This window comes from Mus caroli, unplaced genomic scaffold (genome assembly GCF_978045245.1).
Source record: "Mus caroli unplaced genomic scaffold, Mus_caroli_1 scaffold_12, whole genome shotgun sequence".
NCBI lineage: Eukaryota > Metazoa > Chordata > Mammalia > Rodentia > Muridae > Mus > Mus caroli.
In genome coordinates this window covers 120,031,748-120,051,679 of record NW_028227267.1, presented here as the reverse complement: position 1 = coordinate 120,051,679, position 19,932 = coordinate 120,031,748, and the positions used below count along the sequence as shown (strand labels likewise).

Here is a 19,932-nt window from a genome sequence, read left to right as displayed (position 1 = left end):
AGTACCCATTACCATCTCCCTCCATCTGATAACCTGTCAGTGTAGATGCAAGTCGCACATGACTCTGCTTCTGCCTCCCAATGAAGTAGAAAATGGATTCTGAGAACTGCAGAACCAAGTGCAGCTGCTGGCTGAGCACCCTGGCCCTCCACTACGCTCACTCACCCTTCAGCATCACGGTGGACTCATCACTAACTGCAACTGGCAGAGAAGCACGACTTATTTTAGTCCCTTTTTCTTAATTGGAAACTTGTTCACAAAATAGAGGGGCAAACATGGGCATCAGCTGATGGGCTGGCAGCCCTACACACAACAATGAGGGCTGGGCATCCTAGTCAGAGAGGGAAAGAGACTGGGATAGCATGCTTGTCCTTGGACCCACACAGGCAGCACCCTGTCTGCAGACCCCAAAATAGGGATCTGACTCTTCAATCATCCAAGTGACATCAGTGTAGACCCACACCAAAGGGGGTTTCCATAATCTTCATCTGTGCTACCTGGTCTAAGGAAGTCATGAATAATGAGCCCCAGGAATCCATCCTGAGTGATGGAAGGGAGGAAGGTAATCAGATTATAAAATGGCAAAAGCTAATAAAATTGGAAGCAGAGAACTGGGATTTATATAAATTTTTAAAGAATCACAATGAAATGCTAATATTTACAGTCAATTGGCACAGCCTGTCGCCTCTGTGTATATTGTCTTCATTCAGAAAAAAAGGGCAAACTAATATTTAGACAAATGCTTGGTTTTATTGATTTAATTTTGACACTAGGAAATCTCAGCAGAAGTACAAATCATATGTACAAGTATTTATATCAAGAATTTCCATTGGTGATTTGTTGGCAGAATGTCGGTTTTGCCTCTTCTGAGGAATAAACAGGAGGCTGTAGAACCTCCTGCACAGGAGTGCTCCTGTAAATGCTTGAGCAAATTGAGGGTTAGAGAATAATGGAAACGCCAGTTAAAGCAGTGAGCAGTGCTGATGGAAAGGCTAGAAATACTTCATTCCAGCTCCACAAGCAGGTCTCCTTCACCAACTGTGTCTCCAGCTTTGCAGTGCACCAATTTCACCTTGAATTAAAATAGTTGGGTAAGAGCAAGAAAGAGAAATGGGAACCAAGGGGGGCACTCACCTTAATTTCTCATGAGAAGTAAGTGGCTTTAGGCCCGAAAACTTAGGTCAGCCCCCTCTGCTCACATACATCTGTATAAGGAGGAGCCTGAGTATCCCTGCAGAATCTGTGCCTCACTTCTCCTGCCTTTCCTGTCCTGTCAGCCCAAGAAAACTCTTAGGGAATTTAGGCTATGGATTGCTCACGGGCCTCTGAGACCAGGCCACTCAGCATAGGTCACAATGTCCTGAGACCCAGTATGTTCATGCTGGTGACTGATGCATCCCATCCCTGCTTCCTCCTATGGTTTTGAGACTAGAGTGTCATGGTAAAAATCAAACAGTTACACAACAATCCAAACAGGTACCAATTGAAAGGAGAGTCTCCTAGCCTGACCTTGTTCTCCTTCCGATTTCTCCTGAACATAGCCCTGTCTCCTCCAGATTTATGTGCAGGTCTAAAAGGAGCAGGCAGAAGACTAGAGGACACAGGAAGTCATCATTTCTCTCCTTGGAAGTAGTTGCTGAACAAGAGTGGGTTTGACCTAACTGGCCATGTAGTGTTAAGCAAATAAAAATGCCAGGAATTGTCCAGGTTGCTGCACAAGTCCCGCACTATAAACAGAAGGAACAGACTTTTGCCTTAAACTTGATCCCAGAGTTCCTAAGAGCAATGTAAAGCTATGCGAGTAATCCTCAAAGGCCCTGATAAGCAGGTGCTATCTAGAGTGAAGTGGATGGTGACATGTGGTAGGTGTTTAATGATGCCACACTGACTAGGCCTGTGGATCTGTTTCCATCCTGAGCACTTTCTCTGAGAGGAAAAGTGATCCTTCTAAGGAAGAACTACGAGCTCTAGACACAGTCAGGGCCACTCCTTTGTCTTACAGGGCTGAAATCCAGAGGCCTGTGGTTCAGGACTGGAATAAATGGACAGGAGAGATTGAGCTAGCTGGGGTCTGGCTAAAGCAGACTTGCCCCAACAGCAGTTCTGGGATCAGAATGAGGCAGCAGCCAGGCTGCTTCTATGGCGGACCAACATCAAGCAAATAAGGCATCCAGCTTATTGGGCCCCATGCTGCCTCAGAAATTGTGTGCTAAGTCAGTATCTTAGCCCAGCCACACAGGGCCCTTGGTCTGACTACACAGCTATTTTTGGTCCCCATGAGGAGGGGAAGTTCTCACCCTGACACTAGGGCAGTGCTTGGAAAAGCAAGTAAAAAAGAGTTTTAAATAAAGATCACATTTTTGTATCCCTATTTTTTGGGAGCTCATTATTACTTGACTGCCTGCACCTCCTAGAACATGAGACCCCAAATTCAGCTTAGAAAGAGTTAAGACCCTGCACAGCATTCTACCCTGTCAAAGCCCTCAGACACTGCATGGCTATCTTAATTTGCTCCAGCCTGGCAGCCAGGCTGGGGCCATTCAATCTCGGGGGGGGGGGGGGCTGTAATTTTCCCATAAGGAGCAAGCAGGACAACTCTAGGCCTTCTGAAAGTCCATCTTGTTGGTGCTGCCTTTTAAGGTAACAGATCACAAGACAGACCGAAGCTGACTTGATTGTAACTGACCTCACTCTCTGAAATCAATGTCCCCAAAGTGTGGCCATGGTGCAGGCCACAGCATAGGACACAGCAGCCTCTGCTGCTCTCCGCACCTCCCAGTCACATTCTACTATCCTACTACAAACCCAAGCAGTCCTTTGGGAGGGGCATATAGTTTTTAATGATGGCATCTCTTTAGTCACAGGGAAAACACACAACAGCAAAGTAGCTTTTCCTGTTTCACTCTGAACAAATTCTAGCCCTGATACCCTTCCTCCCTTTCTCCCCGAATCATTAAGTCCCCTGCATGGATGTGGGGCTTCAGCTCCTCCATCTACAACTGAATTGTTCCCTTCAAGGGGAAATTATCTTGAAGAGTTACATTAATTTTTGCAATCTGTAAAAACCATTTCCTGCTGTGTCACCTAAGTCTCAGATAACTAAGTGCCACAGAGACAGATGTAAACATTAAAAATTAAAGACCCCGTCATCTGAAAGACATTAGCGTGGAGAACCTTGACTACCTGAACATAACATGGCAACCGCTTCCTGGAAGGTCTGCTCTCCAAGAGGCAGAGACACACTGACAGAGTGGAATTCCCCAGTCCCAATGTCCACCCAGGAAAGGGACATGGGGCAGACATCACCTTTCCATTAATTTTCAGGACACCCACCCATGTCTCAAATGTGGAGGTCCTACACCCATCACAGGCTGGAGTAGGCTAGTAGGAACTTGGGGACATACCTTGCCCATTTTCCCAGCTGTCATACTGTTCTGCATTTTCATAGCTTCAATCACACAGATTTCCTGACCTTCTGCTACCTGGAAAATAGGTTAACAATAGATGTTTTAAGAACACTCTAATTTTATAGTAACGTCCAAGAGTGAAGTCATTAAGTTCTTTGTCAAATGTGCTGGTTGGTCATGGAAACACCAGCGACCTCTGAGAGCTTCCACTCCAGTGCATCTGAGGAGCCAGCAGAGAAAAGCCATTCACTCTGTTGCCAGGTTCTCAATAGAAAAGCCTGTATTGGAAGATCACAAGAGTAGTGTATGGGGCCTCTCCTGGGCCCTAGGAGTCGGCAGAGGTGATACAAAGCCAATGCTTCTGTGTCTCTATCACATCCTCAACAGGCAGACAGACAGACAGATACCTAAGGACCAAAGGACTCAGTGGTGCTTGTTGGTTTTCAGTGCAAGGGACATGTCTACCTTTATCTTGGAAGCATCAGAGCCAAATCTGTAAGACCTGAAAGTTCTAACTGGGAAAGTGACTTCTGAGAGTGACTTCCTACACAGGAATGGCTTCTCCAGTAATACCCAGTCCTTACAGAAGGCCTGAGTGTTCCACAGGTACCTGCTCAAGCCTATGTTCTGATGCTTGCCTTGCCTCTGGCTGTGGGAGAGATCCAGGCTGAGCAGGCACATACCCACAGGGTTAATCTGGAACTTCCACCCTGGAGTCATCCTGTGACTAAAAGCCACACTACTTTTTCTTTCTCTGGCCTCAAGGGTTAAGCACCAAGGAGCTGGGCCAGGATTTCTTTCTCTGTTTTGTGGGAAAAGGTCTCTTACTCTATGAAGTGGTAGGCTGATGGCTCCACGGGGCACTGCTGGTATGGTGGCTGGGGCTCCTGGACAGTCGCATTACTGTGGCTGTGCTGGCCAATGCCACAGAAGGGCCTGGAGAATGTTCTTTCCTGCCATCCCCAAATGATCTCCAAGTCCCCTCCCGGCTCCCTGTGTGGCACAAGCTGTCTTGCTGGCAGTGTGAGTACTGCAGCCCTGTGCATTCTTTCCTCTGCTGTTCAGGTGGTGGGCTGTGTTTTCCTGGCACGGGAATATAGGAAGAGAGGAGATGCCAAGGCTTCTGGTTCTGGCACGGAGGAGAGGCACTGCTGACAAGCAGGCTTGGAGCTCAGTGCTCACGGCCGCTCTTGACTCATTTCACCTGGCATCTGCAGTAAAGGCACAGAGAAGAGACACCTCAAAAGGACTGTTCTTCAAACTGTGGGACAGGAAAGAGCAGTGCCAAGATGATGCACATGCCTTAGCCGGAGGTGTCAGAACTGTTATTCTTTCATGCCATCATATTAGAGCCACTTCTTTCTCTTCAAAACCAGTTACGAGGTCAAGAAAGCCAGGAGAAGGGCAGGTGTCACTGAGCCACACAGGGAAGGCCTATGGCCCAGACATTACCAGAACAGAGCTGAGAGCTTATTCAGCAGCCAGGCTAAAATGTCCCTGACCCTGACCTGCAGGCAACAGCACAGATGGCTCCTTAGGACACCTTGAAAATTAGGAATCAAATGTCTACCTCTGGACCCTGGTCACTATTTCCTGTCAGATGGACACGTCCTCATCATGGGTATTTATGTGGTAGCCTTCCACACACCCACCTAGCCCGCCTCCCTTTGGATACTTGAGAGTTGGGGTTTACTCTGAGTTCCCCTCACCTCAGGCTATCAGCTTCCTTGTGGATGGGCTCACTGCCCTCTGTAGCAGCTGTGTCTCCTGTCATTGCTCATCTCTTATCACACTGCTTAAGACCTACTGGGCAGTCTGAGGAGCCCCCTAACCCTTCCTCAACATACACACATACAAGTGTCCTTACAATCCTCTGTAAGAAGCTTAGAGGTTTCCAGTGGTGCCTAGGGGCCAACACCACCCATGGTGAACACTAAGGGACAGCTTCAAGAGGCCACTACCTCCTAGGCCCTACTAGAGCCTGAAGGCAGAAAGACGTGAGCCAGTTTAGGGTACCTTGCCACCATGACCATCCTCCCTGGATGGTTCTGGATGCTTGTAACAGTGAGTACAAACACTGGGTCCCAAATTATTAATCCAATCAGAAACAAGACTCTCAAAGCTGACATAGCCCCTCCCCCACTTCTGATTGCAAAGCTGGTAATTTGATGAAAAGCAAGCTTCTCCTGGTGGGAAGGGAGTCTGTCTTTTGCCTGACTCAGCCCGCAACAACTCATAGGATTAAACCTGGGCCCTCCATCTGCCTTTCCCCCTCACTCCTCATGTACTTCCTAGCTCCCCTCACCACCTTCTAGTCTCCTTCCATCATTTAACTATGAGCAGAAACCCATGACTTCTACCTCTAGCTTGCTCTCTCTCCTTCCAACCATGTTTAGAGGCAATTTTCTTGAGGCAACTGCAACAAAAATTTTCCTTTGTTTGCTCCAAGTGGATCATGCTACACACATGCATACAAAACCAAAGAAAGAAAGAGGTATGCAGAAAGGCTTGGTCTAATTTTGACATAGTCCATCTCTTAGAAATCAATGCAGTACAAGCTTATGGGTCTTTTTGTTTTGTTTTGTTTTGTTTTGTGTTTTGTTTTGTTTTTTTAATCTCTGGACAGGCTCTAGTTCCCACCAAGAGGCATTTGGGGGCTTAGCTCCTGTCTGCTGGAGCTTTCCTGCCTGTGGTGTCTACACCTGCAGAACATGTAGCACCCACCTACTACAGCAACTTCTGGACTGCTGGCAGGCCCAGGAAGCCTGAGAGCAGCTGCCCTATCCCAGTGCCCATGGCAGAGCCAGCCCTGTAGCATGGCTGCACACAGACTTCTCTAACATTTGTGAATCATTGGATAAAGACTCACTGATTGTGACAGGATGTATCCAGAATTGGACTTACTAAATGGTCACAAGCCTTACAAGTCTGTCTGATAAACGCAGTCAGCCTGATGTGCTTCTCTGCTGTCTAATTGGTGCAAAGTTTGGAGATCTGAATCCTATGTCTTTCATCCGGCTTATTGCATCCTCTTCTCTGACACAGGGTCAAGGTTCACATTTGAATCAGATTATTAGAGCAGCCCTCATTAAGTGGGAGCTAGGCTTGCCCCAAACGAGTAAGCTTGTGAGAGAACTCGGCCCATTTACTCAGCAGATTTTCACATGTTTACGGGCCTGAATGTCACCCAGCATCGCTCTGTGCTGAGGAGTTTCAGACATCTCCAGCTGATGACTAATTGTGAGTGATGGGAAATGAAACCCAGCGAAGCCAGCTGCTTGCCATGGTCGGCAAAATGACTCTAATGGAGAGAGGCTGCCAATTTTCCAGTTTTACTGGCAAGTCTTCCAAGTGTAATTAAGGGAAGTTATAAATGATATGGAAATCTATCAAGTTCCATTTATTTTCAGAGGACTCCTTTCCCAGGGGACTTTTATCTTGAAGCTTATAGTATGCTTTGTTGTGCTAATGATTTAAGCCACATCTTGGTTCTGATTAAAGCCCCCAATCTCCTTCTACCAAGGCCCCTTCACTCCTTCCACAAAGATTAAAAGATACAGAACATTCTCCAGCACATGCCCCTCTCAGAAAACATGCTCTGACTGGGACCCGCATGGCACTGTGTATCGCTCAAACTGCAAACTGCCATTGCCCCTAAGAAAGCTCAAAGAAAAGTATGGGGTGGGGAAGAGAAGGAGGGGGGTCTCTGCCAGACATAAAAGCAAGACCCTCAAAGTGGAGCTTCGAAAGCCATGCTTGAGACGAGACATTCATCAGAAGGTACTGTCGCCCACTAATGTTATTTGATTTGGAATAAAAGCATGAAAATGATGGCGAAGGCCTAAAATTGAAGACGTAAAGGATGACTGCACAGTGCTCCATTTCTCAATTTCATCCTTCAGAGCCACAAAATGGGGGTGATACAGTGACTGGATGAGCTTTACAGTAACAGCTGTGGTCTTCCCACACAAGGGAGGCCCTTCTAATGGGCTGAGGTCTGTTTGCAACAGACGGGGAGGAACAAAACAAGGATTCCTATTAAGAGTGCACAGTCATATTTCTGATGGAGAGAATCATTCTGGGAGTCGGGTTTCCTTTACATCGGTGCATACCCTCTTTTGTCATCCAAACCCAGGGCTGTGTGAAGGGTGCTACTGCTTAAAATACAGGCCAGAGGATGCAAATGGCGTCGAGTTTGTGCTCCCCCTCCCCCTAGAAGCCTACTCTAGCAACTGTAAAGAATGTAGAGGAAACTGTGCCAGTGGCATATGGCTTTCTACTGTGCTAAACATTCATACAAAAGACAGGTTCATCAGTCATTGGAGTATCTGGATAAAAAATTAGCTCCTGATGGATGGTATTTTGAGCTTACCTGCTGCTAGTACATTACCAGAGAAACACCGGCTTAGAAACCCACATGACATTAGAAACTGCAGACCATGAAACACAACACATGCAGGAGCACATAATGCACGGCAGATTATACAAAATAATAAATAAGCTATTTAAACCCTCTGCCTAAAATTGGGCCCGCTGCAAGGAACCCCAGGTCACTTCTACGCAGGCCAATTAATGCACAGCATCTGCTGTATAGAAGCAGGGCACGAAGCACTTCCGAATGATTCCGGCAATTAAAAGAAAACTGTTTCCTGCCTGTTCAGACAGCAACTGTTTCCCTGCAAGAGTGAGCACCAAATCGGTGCACAGCTGAAAAATTCAGGCCCCTTTTGGGGAAGAGGCATGGAGGAGGGGAGGGGTGAACCTTTATGGAAAAGGAGCCTTCTTTTGTTGTTCTGTGTTCTGTGTTTTCCTGCCAAGTGAGACAGAAGGCTCGGAGGGCTTATGGGCCCACTGCAGTCTCCCCTTCTGCTGTACTGGTCCCCCCGAAAACTAGGGATCCACATCAACCCTCTTGACTGTATTACCCAAGTGAAAATCGCTCCATTTCACATCGAAAGGTTTGTCACTTAGAACATAGTTATCTAACACGTTTTTAAGTCTCTGACATCTGAAGGAGGTGGCCTCCATTTGCTAAAAGGCAGGGTAGAATCTGATTATTCCTACTTCCTTTTCCTGAGCTACTAACACAGGCTGCTAAATATGCCCTGATCTTTCTTGGAGAAACAATGTGTGTCTCATGGAAAACCCACAGGGAGATGGGACCCCAGGAGATTGCCCTATCTGAGCAAGGATGGGACTGGCATCAAATTACAAAGAGGACAGGCAGTGGACAGAATGGCTGACCCCTCATCTGGAGGCACTCCGGCCCAGCACACTCAATCTGAAGGGTGACGGAGAGAAGAGACCACATGTTTAGCATGCCTGGGGGCTCTGAGACTCAAGCCTGTGGTATCTGTATGGTGTTGCCCTCGGCTCTGCCCTCAGACCCCCTAGAATTGTGCTGTGGGAGTTGGGGGTGCTCAGAAAGGAATCCAGATTGTAGCCAATGTAAATGAAGTCCAGGTTTTGTAAAAATTCCTTAAAATGAAGAAAAACATGACTCCCTACTGCCCTCTAACTTAGCTCACACTGACAGCCTACACTTATAGTTACAAAGGGAAAAAGTTGAAACTTCAGTGTTTTCCAGTCCTAAGAGGCCAATCTGACGGGCTACCTTGTGCACTCAGTAGGCTGTTTTAAAGGACTCAGTGACATATGATGATTTCTCTTTCAGCATATATAAATATATATGTAGACACATACATATAAAGTCAAAACACAAAAGGAATTTTGAATCTTGGTAAGGTTGAGAATAAGCCTTAAAAACACTACAAAGGTAACAGGCCTTCTCATCCCAGGAAGACCATTCCTTGAAAAATAAAACTATTGCCAAGCCTGCACAAGACTTCACACAGATTGACCATCAAAACATTTTTATCTTATGCTGATAGTTTGTACTAAATTATAAAAATTTTAAAAATCGAAATGTTAGCCACGACAAAAACTACTCTTAAACATTTCAAAAGAAATGTTACATGGAAAATGATTCAAGGGCCAGGCTGAGGATACTCCTTACTCCTGAAAGAAGAGGAGACAGGAATTAGATTGGAGAGGGTCACTAGGCAGCTTCATGGTGTGTATGTTTTACTGCCAGGAAAATCCGAAGCGACTGTAGCTAAGGGGAGCAGAGAATACACAAGTGCTTGGGAGATGATTCTCCTAACTTTCTATGTTCTCCATGATTTAGAAACTTAAAAGTGCTTCTGAGTGTATGATTCTGTTTCTGTCCTGTGGAATACAGTTTGTGGTTTGGGTTCAAAACTGGCTTCTCCTCAAACTGCTTAAACAGTCACTGCTATAAATATGTAAATTAATTATTGCCACCATTTTCTGATTGTAAATCAGGGCATCCATAAATTGAAAATCTATCCAACAGCCAGCCTGGCTCTTCTGCAAGAGAAAGGCAGAAATGAATGTTGGGCTACAGGAAGCACCAGAACACAGGTACCCTGACGCCCAACCTATCCCTTTCATTTAGCATGCCTAAATGCTTCCGAGGTTTCAAAGCTGGTTCTTAGAGCAGTGAAAAAGACATCTGCCAAGTTCATGTGTGCCTTCCCCAGATTGGCTACGGACTCAACTGTATGAGCTTTGGTGACAACAGGAGGTAGCAACTGAAGGTCTGCAGCAGACACCGGTGTCTTTTGTCTCTTGGACCATGGTCACCTCACCTGCCTGGGAACCCTCTTATTGCTGCTTTCATTTCCTGCCTAAGGCATTGTCCACAAAGGCAATGGTCACAAACCCCAACTGCCAGCTCCCAGTCTAGGGACCGGGTGGAGCAGCCTCATCTTGGGGCCCACTAAAATTAGATGACATGCATATGTGAACAGGTGTGGCAGGGGGGAGAAAACAGCAATGAAAGCAGCAGTGGCCACTGATGTATAAGACAGAGATGTAGAGCCTTCTGAGTTGCGTCTCCCTAATTTTCCAAAGCAAGGAGGGGAATTATTTCTCATGCAAAAATTAGATGAGCACGTTATATATAGCTCGAAAGAACCTTAACCTTTTTAAAAAAAAAAAAAAGTCTTATCTTGGGTTGGCTCTTTTTTATGAGCATTTATTGTTTTATGTCTTATATGAAAAGGCTAAGGAAACAAATATGCTCATAACAGCTTTATTTTATTGTTTAAAGACAAAGGGAAAAATCTTGCAACAAATGTCTTACTTAGTCTAATATTAACCCACAGCACACATGGATGGTGCCAACATACTCTAGGAATTTATTTTAAATATTTTTGTTAAAGATAGTTTTTTAAAAAAACTCATAACATTTTGTGAAAGAAGTATTATAGTATATGCTTAGCAGTATATCAATAGAAAAATGGACTTTTTTGTATAAAGATGATGATCACTATAAAAGTATTTCCAGAAGGCAAATAGAAAGGGCTTAGAAAAACTGTTCTATCAATTGTCTCCTGAATTAAATTTGTGATTTGTTTGCAACTTACTGTTTTCTAGCATCCCTTCCACATACATTAAAGACCCCACTCTACCACCTTTTAGAAAGTGATTGCTGCTGTACCTAATATTAAATAGTAGGTTGAAGCATTGGAAACTCTTGCTGTGTGTATCCTAAAGGAGTATTTTGAATAAATACTTCATTTATTTTGAATAAAACACTTCAACTCCAGTGTTTAGAGCAGGGGAAGTGTTTCAAATAAAGCAGTTCTTAAACCTTCCTATAGCAAGCCCTATGAAGGCATTTAGCTGAGATTTGCTACTTAGAATTTTATGCAAAGGAGACCCATTATTCTGTATCAAGTTTTCTTTTTTTTTTAAATTTTTAATATTTTTATTACATATTTTCCTCAATTACATTTCCAATGCTATCCCAAAAGTCCCCCATAGCGCCCCCCACTTCCCTACCCACCCATTCCCATTCTTTTGGCCCTGGCATTCCCCTATATTGGGGCATATAAAGTTTGCAAGTCCAATGGGCCTCTCTTTCCATTGATGGCCGACTAGGTCATCTTTCGATACATATGCAGCTAGAGACAAGAGCTCCGGGGTTCTGGTTAGTACATCATGTTGTTCCAACAATAGGGTTGCAGATCCCTTTAGCTCCTTGGGTACTTTCTCTAGCTTCTCCATTGGGAGCCCTGTGATACATCCAATAGCTGACTGTGAACATCCACTCCTGTGTTTGCTAGGCCCCGGCATCGTCTCACAAGAGACAGCTATATTTGGGTCCTTTCAGCAAAATCTTGCTAGTGTATGCAATGGTGTCAGCGTTTAGAAGCTGATTATGGGACGGATCCCTGGATACGGCAGTCTCTAAATGGTCCATCCTTTCATCACAGCTACGAACTTTGTCTCTGTAACTCCTTCCCTGGATGTTTCAAGTTTTCTTAAAAGATCAGTACAAAGCTACAGGTTGTGGGAATTTAAACTGTGAACAAAACTGTAAAGAAAACCAAGAGTGCTTTCATGGGCCTCAGTTGCTTTTCCTGAGAACACACAGGGATGGTTAACTTTCACTGGTAAAGTGGAGCTTCCCTTACCTCTCACACTCCACCAGCCCTCAGCCATTTTAACTGCAGAACTGCAGTTACAAGCAGCGTTAGCATTTCTTCTGACAGCTTCACTAAATTCTCTACCGTGAGTCCAAGGAGAGGTCCTTGCCTTGTGACTGCAGATTTCGAGCAGAGATTCTGGGAGGAGCTGGCACACTCCTCACCCTGTGTCCAGCTTCAGTATTTGTGGTTCAGGACACTCTTCACAAATATTAGTAATTCAAGAGAAAACAGCTTTACCACAGTACAGCAGCATAGAATATGAAAGGAAGTTCTTCCAGGAATAAAAAGATGTGTGTTGCACCTGACCAGCCAGCTACATCCACCGACACACAGCGTTCATAAAGAAGGTGAGTGTGAAGCCAGGAAGTCTGGCTTCAGGAGCACTTACAGCAGGCCCTGTTCTCTGTACACATTCTGCAGCCATTCTCCAATACCCACACTGAATTGCTAATGGGTGCTTTTAATCTGAGAGCTCCCTGCCAAGCAAGACTGGGTTTAGGCTCTTGCTGATCACTGGCTTTTCCCAAGCAAGCTTGCTGACCACAGAATGAAAAGTAGGAAGGGCAACAATAATGCCAGAAGACTGTATTTATTAAGAGGCAAGAAGGCTGCACTTGTACTGCCTTGCTTACCAGTTAAGCAATCATAAGTGGGTAAATAGAGCTAGGATAGAGCAAATGGGGGCAGCCTCCCAGGCAAGAGCTGACCCACACCTTCTGCCCATCTTGGTCTTAGATGTCAGAAAACTAGGATTGAATACCCTCTTATGAGGACAAAAAAGCACAAATGTGATGCTCTAATTATAGCCACAATTAGAACTGGCAAGCTGGGGCTGGCAGTATATAGACTGGGTGGCTTCCAGAAAAACAAAACAAACAAATAAGAAGAAAGAAAGAAAACCCCAAAGGGTAGAGGTAACCACAACCACAACAAAAAGCGAAAAAAGAAAAAGAAAAAGGAAAAAAAAAAACTTCTCTGCTCACTAGCCTGCACATTTAGATACAAGATTTTACTGAGTGCTCTGATAATATCTGATAATACAATGTGCATTTGTGCCTGTTAATGCCAAAACCAGTGAAGAGCCCATTTCCACCCCCCAATCCTGTATGAAAACCCTGGGATCTCTGCAGCACTGCACAAGTCAGCCTCTAACTTTCACACCTCACCTCTCCCGCCATCGCCTACCGCTGACCTCAGGTAGTGCTGTCTGCAGTTCTTCTAGGAACATCCGTGAAAGCAGCTAGGCAGAGCTACTTGGCCCTTTGTGTTTTCTACAAAAGTAGATAGCTCTCCTGTATCACCAGGGGAAGACATTTTTAAGTCAGTTTCCCAGTTGAATGTTAATTGGGAACTAATGATTTAAGACAATCCAACTTGATTGTTCTTATTCTGTATTTTTCTAGAAGCCAATGTCCCCTCCATGGATTTTTCTAAATGTTAACATGATGCTCTATCTGTATTAATAAAAAAAAAAATCAGGTGCTATCTCAACATAATGATTATAGAAAAATGATTAGGCAAAGTCCAGTGGCTTCAGTCAGATTCACAGTAGAATTAGCACACAGCCCATGAAAGTGGTTCCTTCCTGCATAGAAGTAAAAACACAAGTACTTAAGGGCCTCTGGGAATCTCCCAGTTGCATTTTCAACCATTTTTTACTTTTGCTTCTAAGCAGCTGATTGTAGAAAAAGAAAAAGAAAAAGAAAAGGAAAAGGAAAAAGAAAAAGAAAAATGTATGTATCCTACACATTTGTCCACAGCAAGTTACGGGACTGAGCAGATAAGGGATATAATATAGCTCTATTATTAAAAAGTCAAGAATAAAGCTTCCAGTTATGATTCTGAATTTCACTTTCCACCTTACAACAGTGGGTTGATTTTGAACAGATTATAGGATTAAGGTTTCCTTAATTCTCCTTCCCAGTTAGACATTTAGTTCAGAAATCCTGCAACTAGAAACCCCTGTCAGGGTTAATATGTTCTGGCATGAATTCCTCAAGCATGCTTCATATCAAGAGGGCCAGGGAATAAGGAACAATGCAAAGTAAATGTAAATTTTACAAATTGGAGAAAGAAGAGAATGTCTGTCCTCATTTCTATTCCACATCCCTCCACCCCCTCCCCTACATACACACCACTTGGGAGGAGGTGCTGTCACCCACACAACTCAGATGTGAAGTAGGTAGACAGAGTGAGTGCACACCTGTACCATGAGCGTCCCGTGGGTTAGGAGAGGCCACTGGGAGCGTGCTCCTGTCGGTGCCATTGTTCTGTAGGGGAAGTCTGAGCCCAGCATATCCCTCACACAGAAGTTCTCTTACCATGTCTCCAGGCTTGACAGAAACGGCCACCACCACTCCAGGCATCGGGGAGCACAGAGTGCTGCTGGTGTCCTTGGGCACTTTTTCAAGCATGAATTTGTTCAGCTCTGCAGCAAGCTTGGTTAAAATGTGCACTTTGTACTTGAAAGAGAAAAAGCACAACAGAGGTCAAATGATGAATATCTAAAACAGCACTTATTCAAAATCTGCTTTAAGCTTTAAACTAAAATTACAATAATATCCTTTAAAGTCAAACATTCTAAAACCCTCCATATAACATTATTCATAACAGAGACAGGTTTTTTTAAAGGAATTACTCATGATTAATTAATGATATATAAAAAAGTATCACAGATCTTTAAGAAAACCATCTCAGAACTTTGTGAAGGAAACAGTAAGGATTTGCTTGAGGAACACTGCCGAGTGAGTGAGAGAGCGAGCAGTGCAAAGCAGAGGAACCAAACCCTTTGAGTCCCTCAGCCTCAGGGATAAAGGCGGTGACACTGTGTGCATACCAGTAGATGGCAGCAGATTGCTGTCGCAAGCCTCCCACACCTCTGAAGCAGCTACACTATGTAGATTATTAAATAGAGACAAAGGCTTCAGTGTTCATTTTGAGAAAAAAGAGAAAAGTCCTTAACATTCAAATATTTCTCAGTGATATAAAATGTTATATTCACATCAAAATGTTTTTCCTTTTAGGCACATTACCATGTAGCCTTTTCTCATATGACAAGACAGCTAGTAGAAAGACAAGATGTAATGAGAATATCTTTTGGGCCGAGATATGATAGCACCAAGATTTGTAAAACACGGAAAATGCCAGGCACAGCAGTTTTCATGGCATCGTAAAGGTGGATGGCCAACAAGTCAATCTTAACATTTCTAATACAGACAATACCTACTGGACAGGAAACATCCCAGATAAATATATGAACCATGATTCGCTCTACCCAAACAGAAAATAAAACGCTTTGAGGTAGGGAATTGGTTTCTGGTTCCCACCAGATCCGGTCTCTCTGGGGAAGACAGAAGCAGCACCCACTGGGCAGCTCCATTTTGTTGGAGGAAAGCTGCTGTAACTCAAAGCCTCCTGTGGGCATCATGCTGGCAGGGAGGCCAAGGCAGAATCTGATTCCCACTTTGATTCTGCATGGGGACAGTGGCAATCTCCAAGTGGCTCTTTACAGGGCCGATTTAAAGCAGGTGGGGGGAGGCCCCACAGAAGAGCTTTGATAGCCTAGGTTCCAAGCAGATTTTCGACACTGTGACAGGTTGAATAATAACATCTTCTGGATGTTTCTTTACTCCTGAGTGTGTGTTTTGCAATCAAGACATAGAAGTGTCTGCCAGTTCCTGAAGGATATGATCCTTAAGTGAAATTACAGCACAAATAAAAGCTTTTTGCTCCTATTAAAATTCATCTGAGTCATAAATGACAAGGGAAAAGCAGGCTGCTGTCAGTCTGACGACACCCTGGGCAGAGGGACTACGCATCACCCATGAATTGTACTTCCAAGGCCCTCATTAAATCCTTGGGAACCAAGTGGGGACATAATTGGGCCAAATTGCACAGTTTTAGTATCTGTGCTCTATCTCCCTTGGAACAGAAAGTCCGGCAGCACTAGAGGTACGTGTGTACCGGGCGGGTTCCATTTCTAGCAGCATCACTAGGGTGACACTACTATGTGACCAGCTGTTATTCTGCCCTAGGGATTAGTTTTCACTGTAGCATTCAGATCTATTTTCCCCCTGGTTTTCTTTAACTTCAAAATATGAATTTAGGAAAAGTATATACTGAGAATACAATTTAATAGCTTTTCACCACAGCAAATAGGCTTAAGAACCAATACTTGGGCTATCTCACAACTAAGCCTCAATGTGAACAAAGCTAAGGCTGTCTTCAGACCATTTCTCCTGAGAGGCCCAGATCCTGACAAAAAACTGGGTCCCTTACTATTTTTATAACTTTCATATCTTCTAAATTCCTTTCTCTGTAGGGCCCCTGCTTTGCTTGGAAAGAGATGTAAAAGAGTCCAAAACTCAGTGCTTCAGACACAGCCTTTGTTATTGATGAGATGTTCCTTTTCCTTTTGTATTTGTTTATTGTTCTTAAATCTGTTTAGGAATAAATGACTTATTGTAATCACAAGTGAAAAATAACAAGGAGTGGATGCCTCAGGAGAGGTCTTGTTGAACATGGCTGACTCAGAAGTGACCTTTCTGATTAGGAAAAGAAGAGAGAGAAGCTACACTCCTTAAGGTTACCTTTGATGTTGTCCTGATTATCACAGGCCATCTTAAAACAGCCTCTTGTCGGCCCTGCAGTTTGTATGTGGAGTCAAAAGTCTGAATGGGCCTCGTTGGTGCCGCACATGGGCCCATCCAAGAAGACATCCTAGTGATAACCATAGATGTTTCCTAGTGCCTGCTCTCCAAAAAGGGGGCCACTGCAGTCTGCACTAGGGCTTACAGAGCTTAGCATCTGAACTAGGACTCATTGTTTTCTCTAGATTCTTGGGGACAGGTGCAGTTAGCTAGCTGAGGATTCAGGAAAGGGTCTTTCTAGCAATAGCAGAGCTCAAGTCTGCTTCTATGATGGGCACTTAAGTGTTTTCAGATACTGCAAAATGTCTACGTAAGTTCAGGGGTGTGTCTGTGTTCACGCAAAGCACAGTGTTGATGTTTAAAAGGCTGGGTGCTAACAGAGAGAAGTATAATCATGAAGAAGGACAGTTTTTCATTCCGTGTGTGTCCAGAAGAACCAGGGTATAGTGGTGAAAAGGTCCATAAAGGTCAGCTCTGGACTCAGTAGTAAAAACCCCTTCCCTCTACTGGTTTTAGGAAGCTGTCTCCAAACCACTGTCATGGGAATGGAAAGTTGTTTTTTTAAAAAACACCTCACCAGGTAAATTAGAAAACAGGCTCTCTCTGGGAGCAGTTTAGATGGCTTCTTAACCCAAATATGATAATCATAGAAGGTATTTGACCCAATTATGTAAAATCACCCCCCAAGCCAAGACTCCATTTTATGCTGTCTATAATGTAAAAACATGTCTAATGAGAAAATGTCATCCAAACATTTAAAGAAAAGAAAGAAGAATCAACAGCAAACATGGGAGATGCAATGAGAACACTGCACACAGCGGGCAGTTAGGAGGAGGACCCTGGGAGCAGCATAGGACCCACTGTGGCTTTGGGAGAGAGTGCAGGGTAGAACAGGAGAGGTTTCCAGAGCGATATGCTCTGCTGACTGCTACATCCTGCAAGCAGGCTGCCCACCTGTGGGAGAACATGCCTCAATCTATTGATTATATGCACGATTCTCAGTCAGCAGCTTTGGACAGAGAAGAAGCACTCCATCCATGTATGATCAGCTCCAACCTGATGGGCTCTGTTATTTGTCTAGTACTCGAGGCAGGCCCCCTGATGGAGGTTGAAGTCTGTGAATGCCTTTCCAAAGCCTCTACATATACAGCTGATTTTTCAAGCCATATACACAGAGTTTCCATGATTCAAGGGGGTGGCCTTTGAATGTGAAGTCCAGTCTGCTTTACACAGCCTTCAGCTGCAGTTTCAGAGCCTGTGAGATTTCTCTTGGAGAAGGGCTGAGCTCCAATTTCCCTTCTAACTCATTTGTCCAGTTCCAATTATGAGCTCCATAATTGATTTGATTTTTTTATGTCAGCTATTGCCCATTAGAGCAACATTAGTCAACATTAGAGTCATAGGTTAACAATCCAGCTTTTCTCTGAGTTATCTGGAAAACTCAAAGTTACCAAGCATTGGCCAAAAACTATACCCACCCCCCTCCTATTCCCAAATGTACTGGCAGATACATTTTTCAAAGGCTGTCTTCCTATTCAAAGTTCCTCACCCCCTCCCACCTCACTCACCCTCACCCCTTCAGTCTCTACTTGTAAGCCTCATCTTCATTCACCTGATGTGAGATCCCCTAAAGCCCTAAGTCAGTCAGGTGAAAATCAGCACTAAGGTTTTGGAAATGATAAAAATGAGGAGTGTCTTCAAAATGCCAGCTCAGCAGAAAGGCAGGAGAACTATAAGCTATAATGTAAGCCACACCATGAACTTGGAAGCCATCAGTGTGTTCCTTGTCCCAGTTCTTTGTAGAAAAAGCACATGTTTACATGAGGAAAAACAGTCTGAGCCATGGACTGCACCTGTTTCTCTCCTTGAACCCAGAGCCTATTAGCTAATCTTTTGAAAGAGAAATCTCCAGAAAACATACTGAAAACACACAGACCAGGAGCTGGTGGCTTCCTCATCAAGGTTCAGTCAGCAACCAAAGTGGAAGGAGGAGGCTGCAGCTAAAGCAACAGGCCAATACCCAGCCAGCCCAGTCTCAGCCCAGGCTTCCTGCAGCTGCAGTGGTGGCTCAGCCTGTTAGCATAGTGCTGTGACAACTCCATCAGTGCAGTCTCAAGGTAGCTGTCAATCAGGATGCATCATTTAATCCAACAGCACTCGAAGGACTTTCTCCTACAACCCACATGACAGCATAGCTACAGCTCTATTTATATCAGCGCCCAGTTGTGTTTACAATGCTGCAGTAATTAGAGAAGATGCAACAGGCAGCAATATTCCTGAGATTTCCATTTTGCAGCATTACCCTATAAAGTGTGATCCTGCTTCACAGAGTCATGCTAAATGACAAAAGGCTATTTTCTTCAATCTCCCAGCCCCGACAGCACTTCATTTGCAGCTATCTATAATTAGATTAATGGTGTAGTGCAGTACAAAGCGGACCCACTTCACATCAGATAGCTTATGAATTAGGACAAACACTTATTTCAATTCCAGGCAGAGAAAGCAATGACTGGGGTGTTTAGCATACCCTTTATGGTGGAATGAGATGTTAATTGTGTACCATTACCTCTAAACTGCTTGCTTGTTGTATAAATCACTGTGCTAATTGATGCAGAGATAGAAATGTAGCCACAGGCAAGAAAGCAAAGGAATGAGAGCTGAAGATGGAGGATAAGGGATTATCGAGGAAAACCATATGGAGACAAGGTTCCTTTGAAACCTCTGTTTTCTGCCTATGAGCAGGAATCCTTCAAGTACAGCAATAGACAAGAAAAATAAATAACTTTACTTCTTACAAACACAATTTTCTTTTAAAAGTTCTGCTTGTCAAATATCGAGTATGTTGAATGAACCTGAAAATGCATTTATAAATCCCAGAACGTGTGGGCCAGCCAGGACATCTGAACTATAACTCATGGTTAAGGAGCTTCTGAGTTACTTGATGCATGTGCTTCTGACCTACACACAAGGCAAAACTCAAGTTTTCCGAGGGCCTGAAATTCTTCTCCATATTAGGAGGAAAAAAAAAAAACTAGACTGGTTTAGATCTGTCAGGCTAATTACACAGATGTGTGGACCGAGAGAATGAATCAAACAGAACATAATCATCTGCCACTGATACAGTAACTAGCCACAGATACAGTAACTAGAGCCACTGATACAGAAACTAGAGCCACTGACACAGTAACTAGCCACAGATACAGTAACTAGAGCCACTAATACAGTAACTAGAGCCACTGATACAGTAACTAGCCACTGATATAGTAACTAGAACCACTGATACAGTAACTAGAGCCACAGAACCCTAAAATCTGGCTGTCACAGTTCCTAACTCTACATCATAGGAAGGGACTTCAA

General features: G+C 44.2%; 1 protein-coding gene across 5 annotated transcripts in view; it reads right to left on the bottom strand.

Annotated features, from left to right (window-relative positions):
• Positions 1 to 19,932, bottom strand: part of Pcca (propionyl-CoA carboxylase subunit alpha) — a 411,727-nt gene that overhangs the window by 37,611 nt on the left and 354,184 nt on the right. For 2 of the 5 annotated variants that reach the window (XM_021182607.2, XM_029468862.2), the window contains 3 exons: positions 14,248 to 14,388; positions 3,405 to 3,482; positions 731 to 1,072 (listed from right to left, as the gene is read on the bottom strand). In XM_021182607.2, coding sequence (XP_021038266.1) covers positions 1,004 to 1,072; positions 3,405 to 3,482; positions 14,248 to 14,388 — 288 coding nt within the window. In that variant the 3' untranslated portion in view covers positions 731 to 1,003. Of the gene's footprint in view, positions 1 to 730; positions 1,073 to 2,565; positions 3,483 to 4,235; positions 4,619 to 14,247; positions 14,389 to 19,932 lie in introns of those variants that run through there. The other 3 variants (XR_015044709.1, XM_085828898.1, XM_085828899.1) reach the window with 3 other exon arrangements.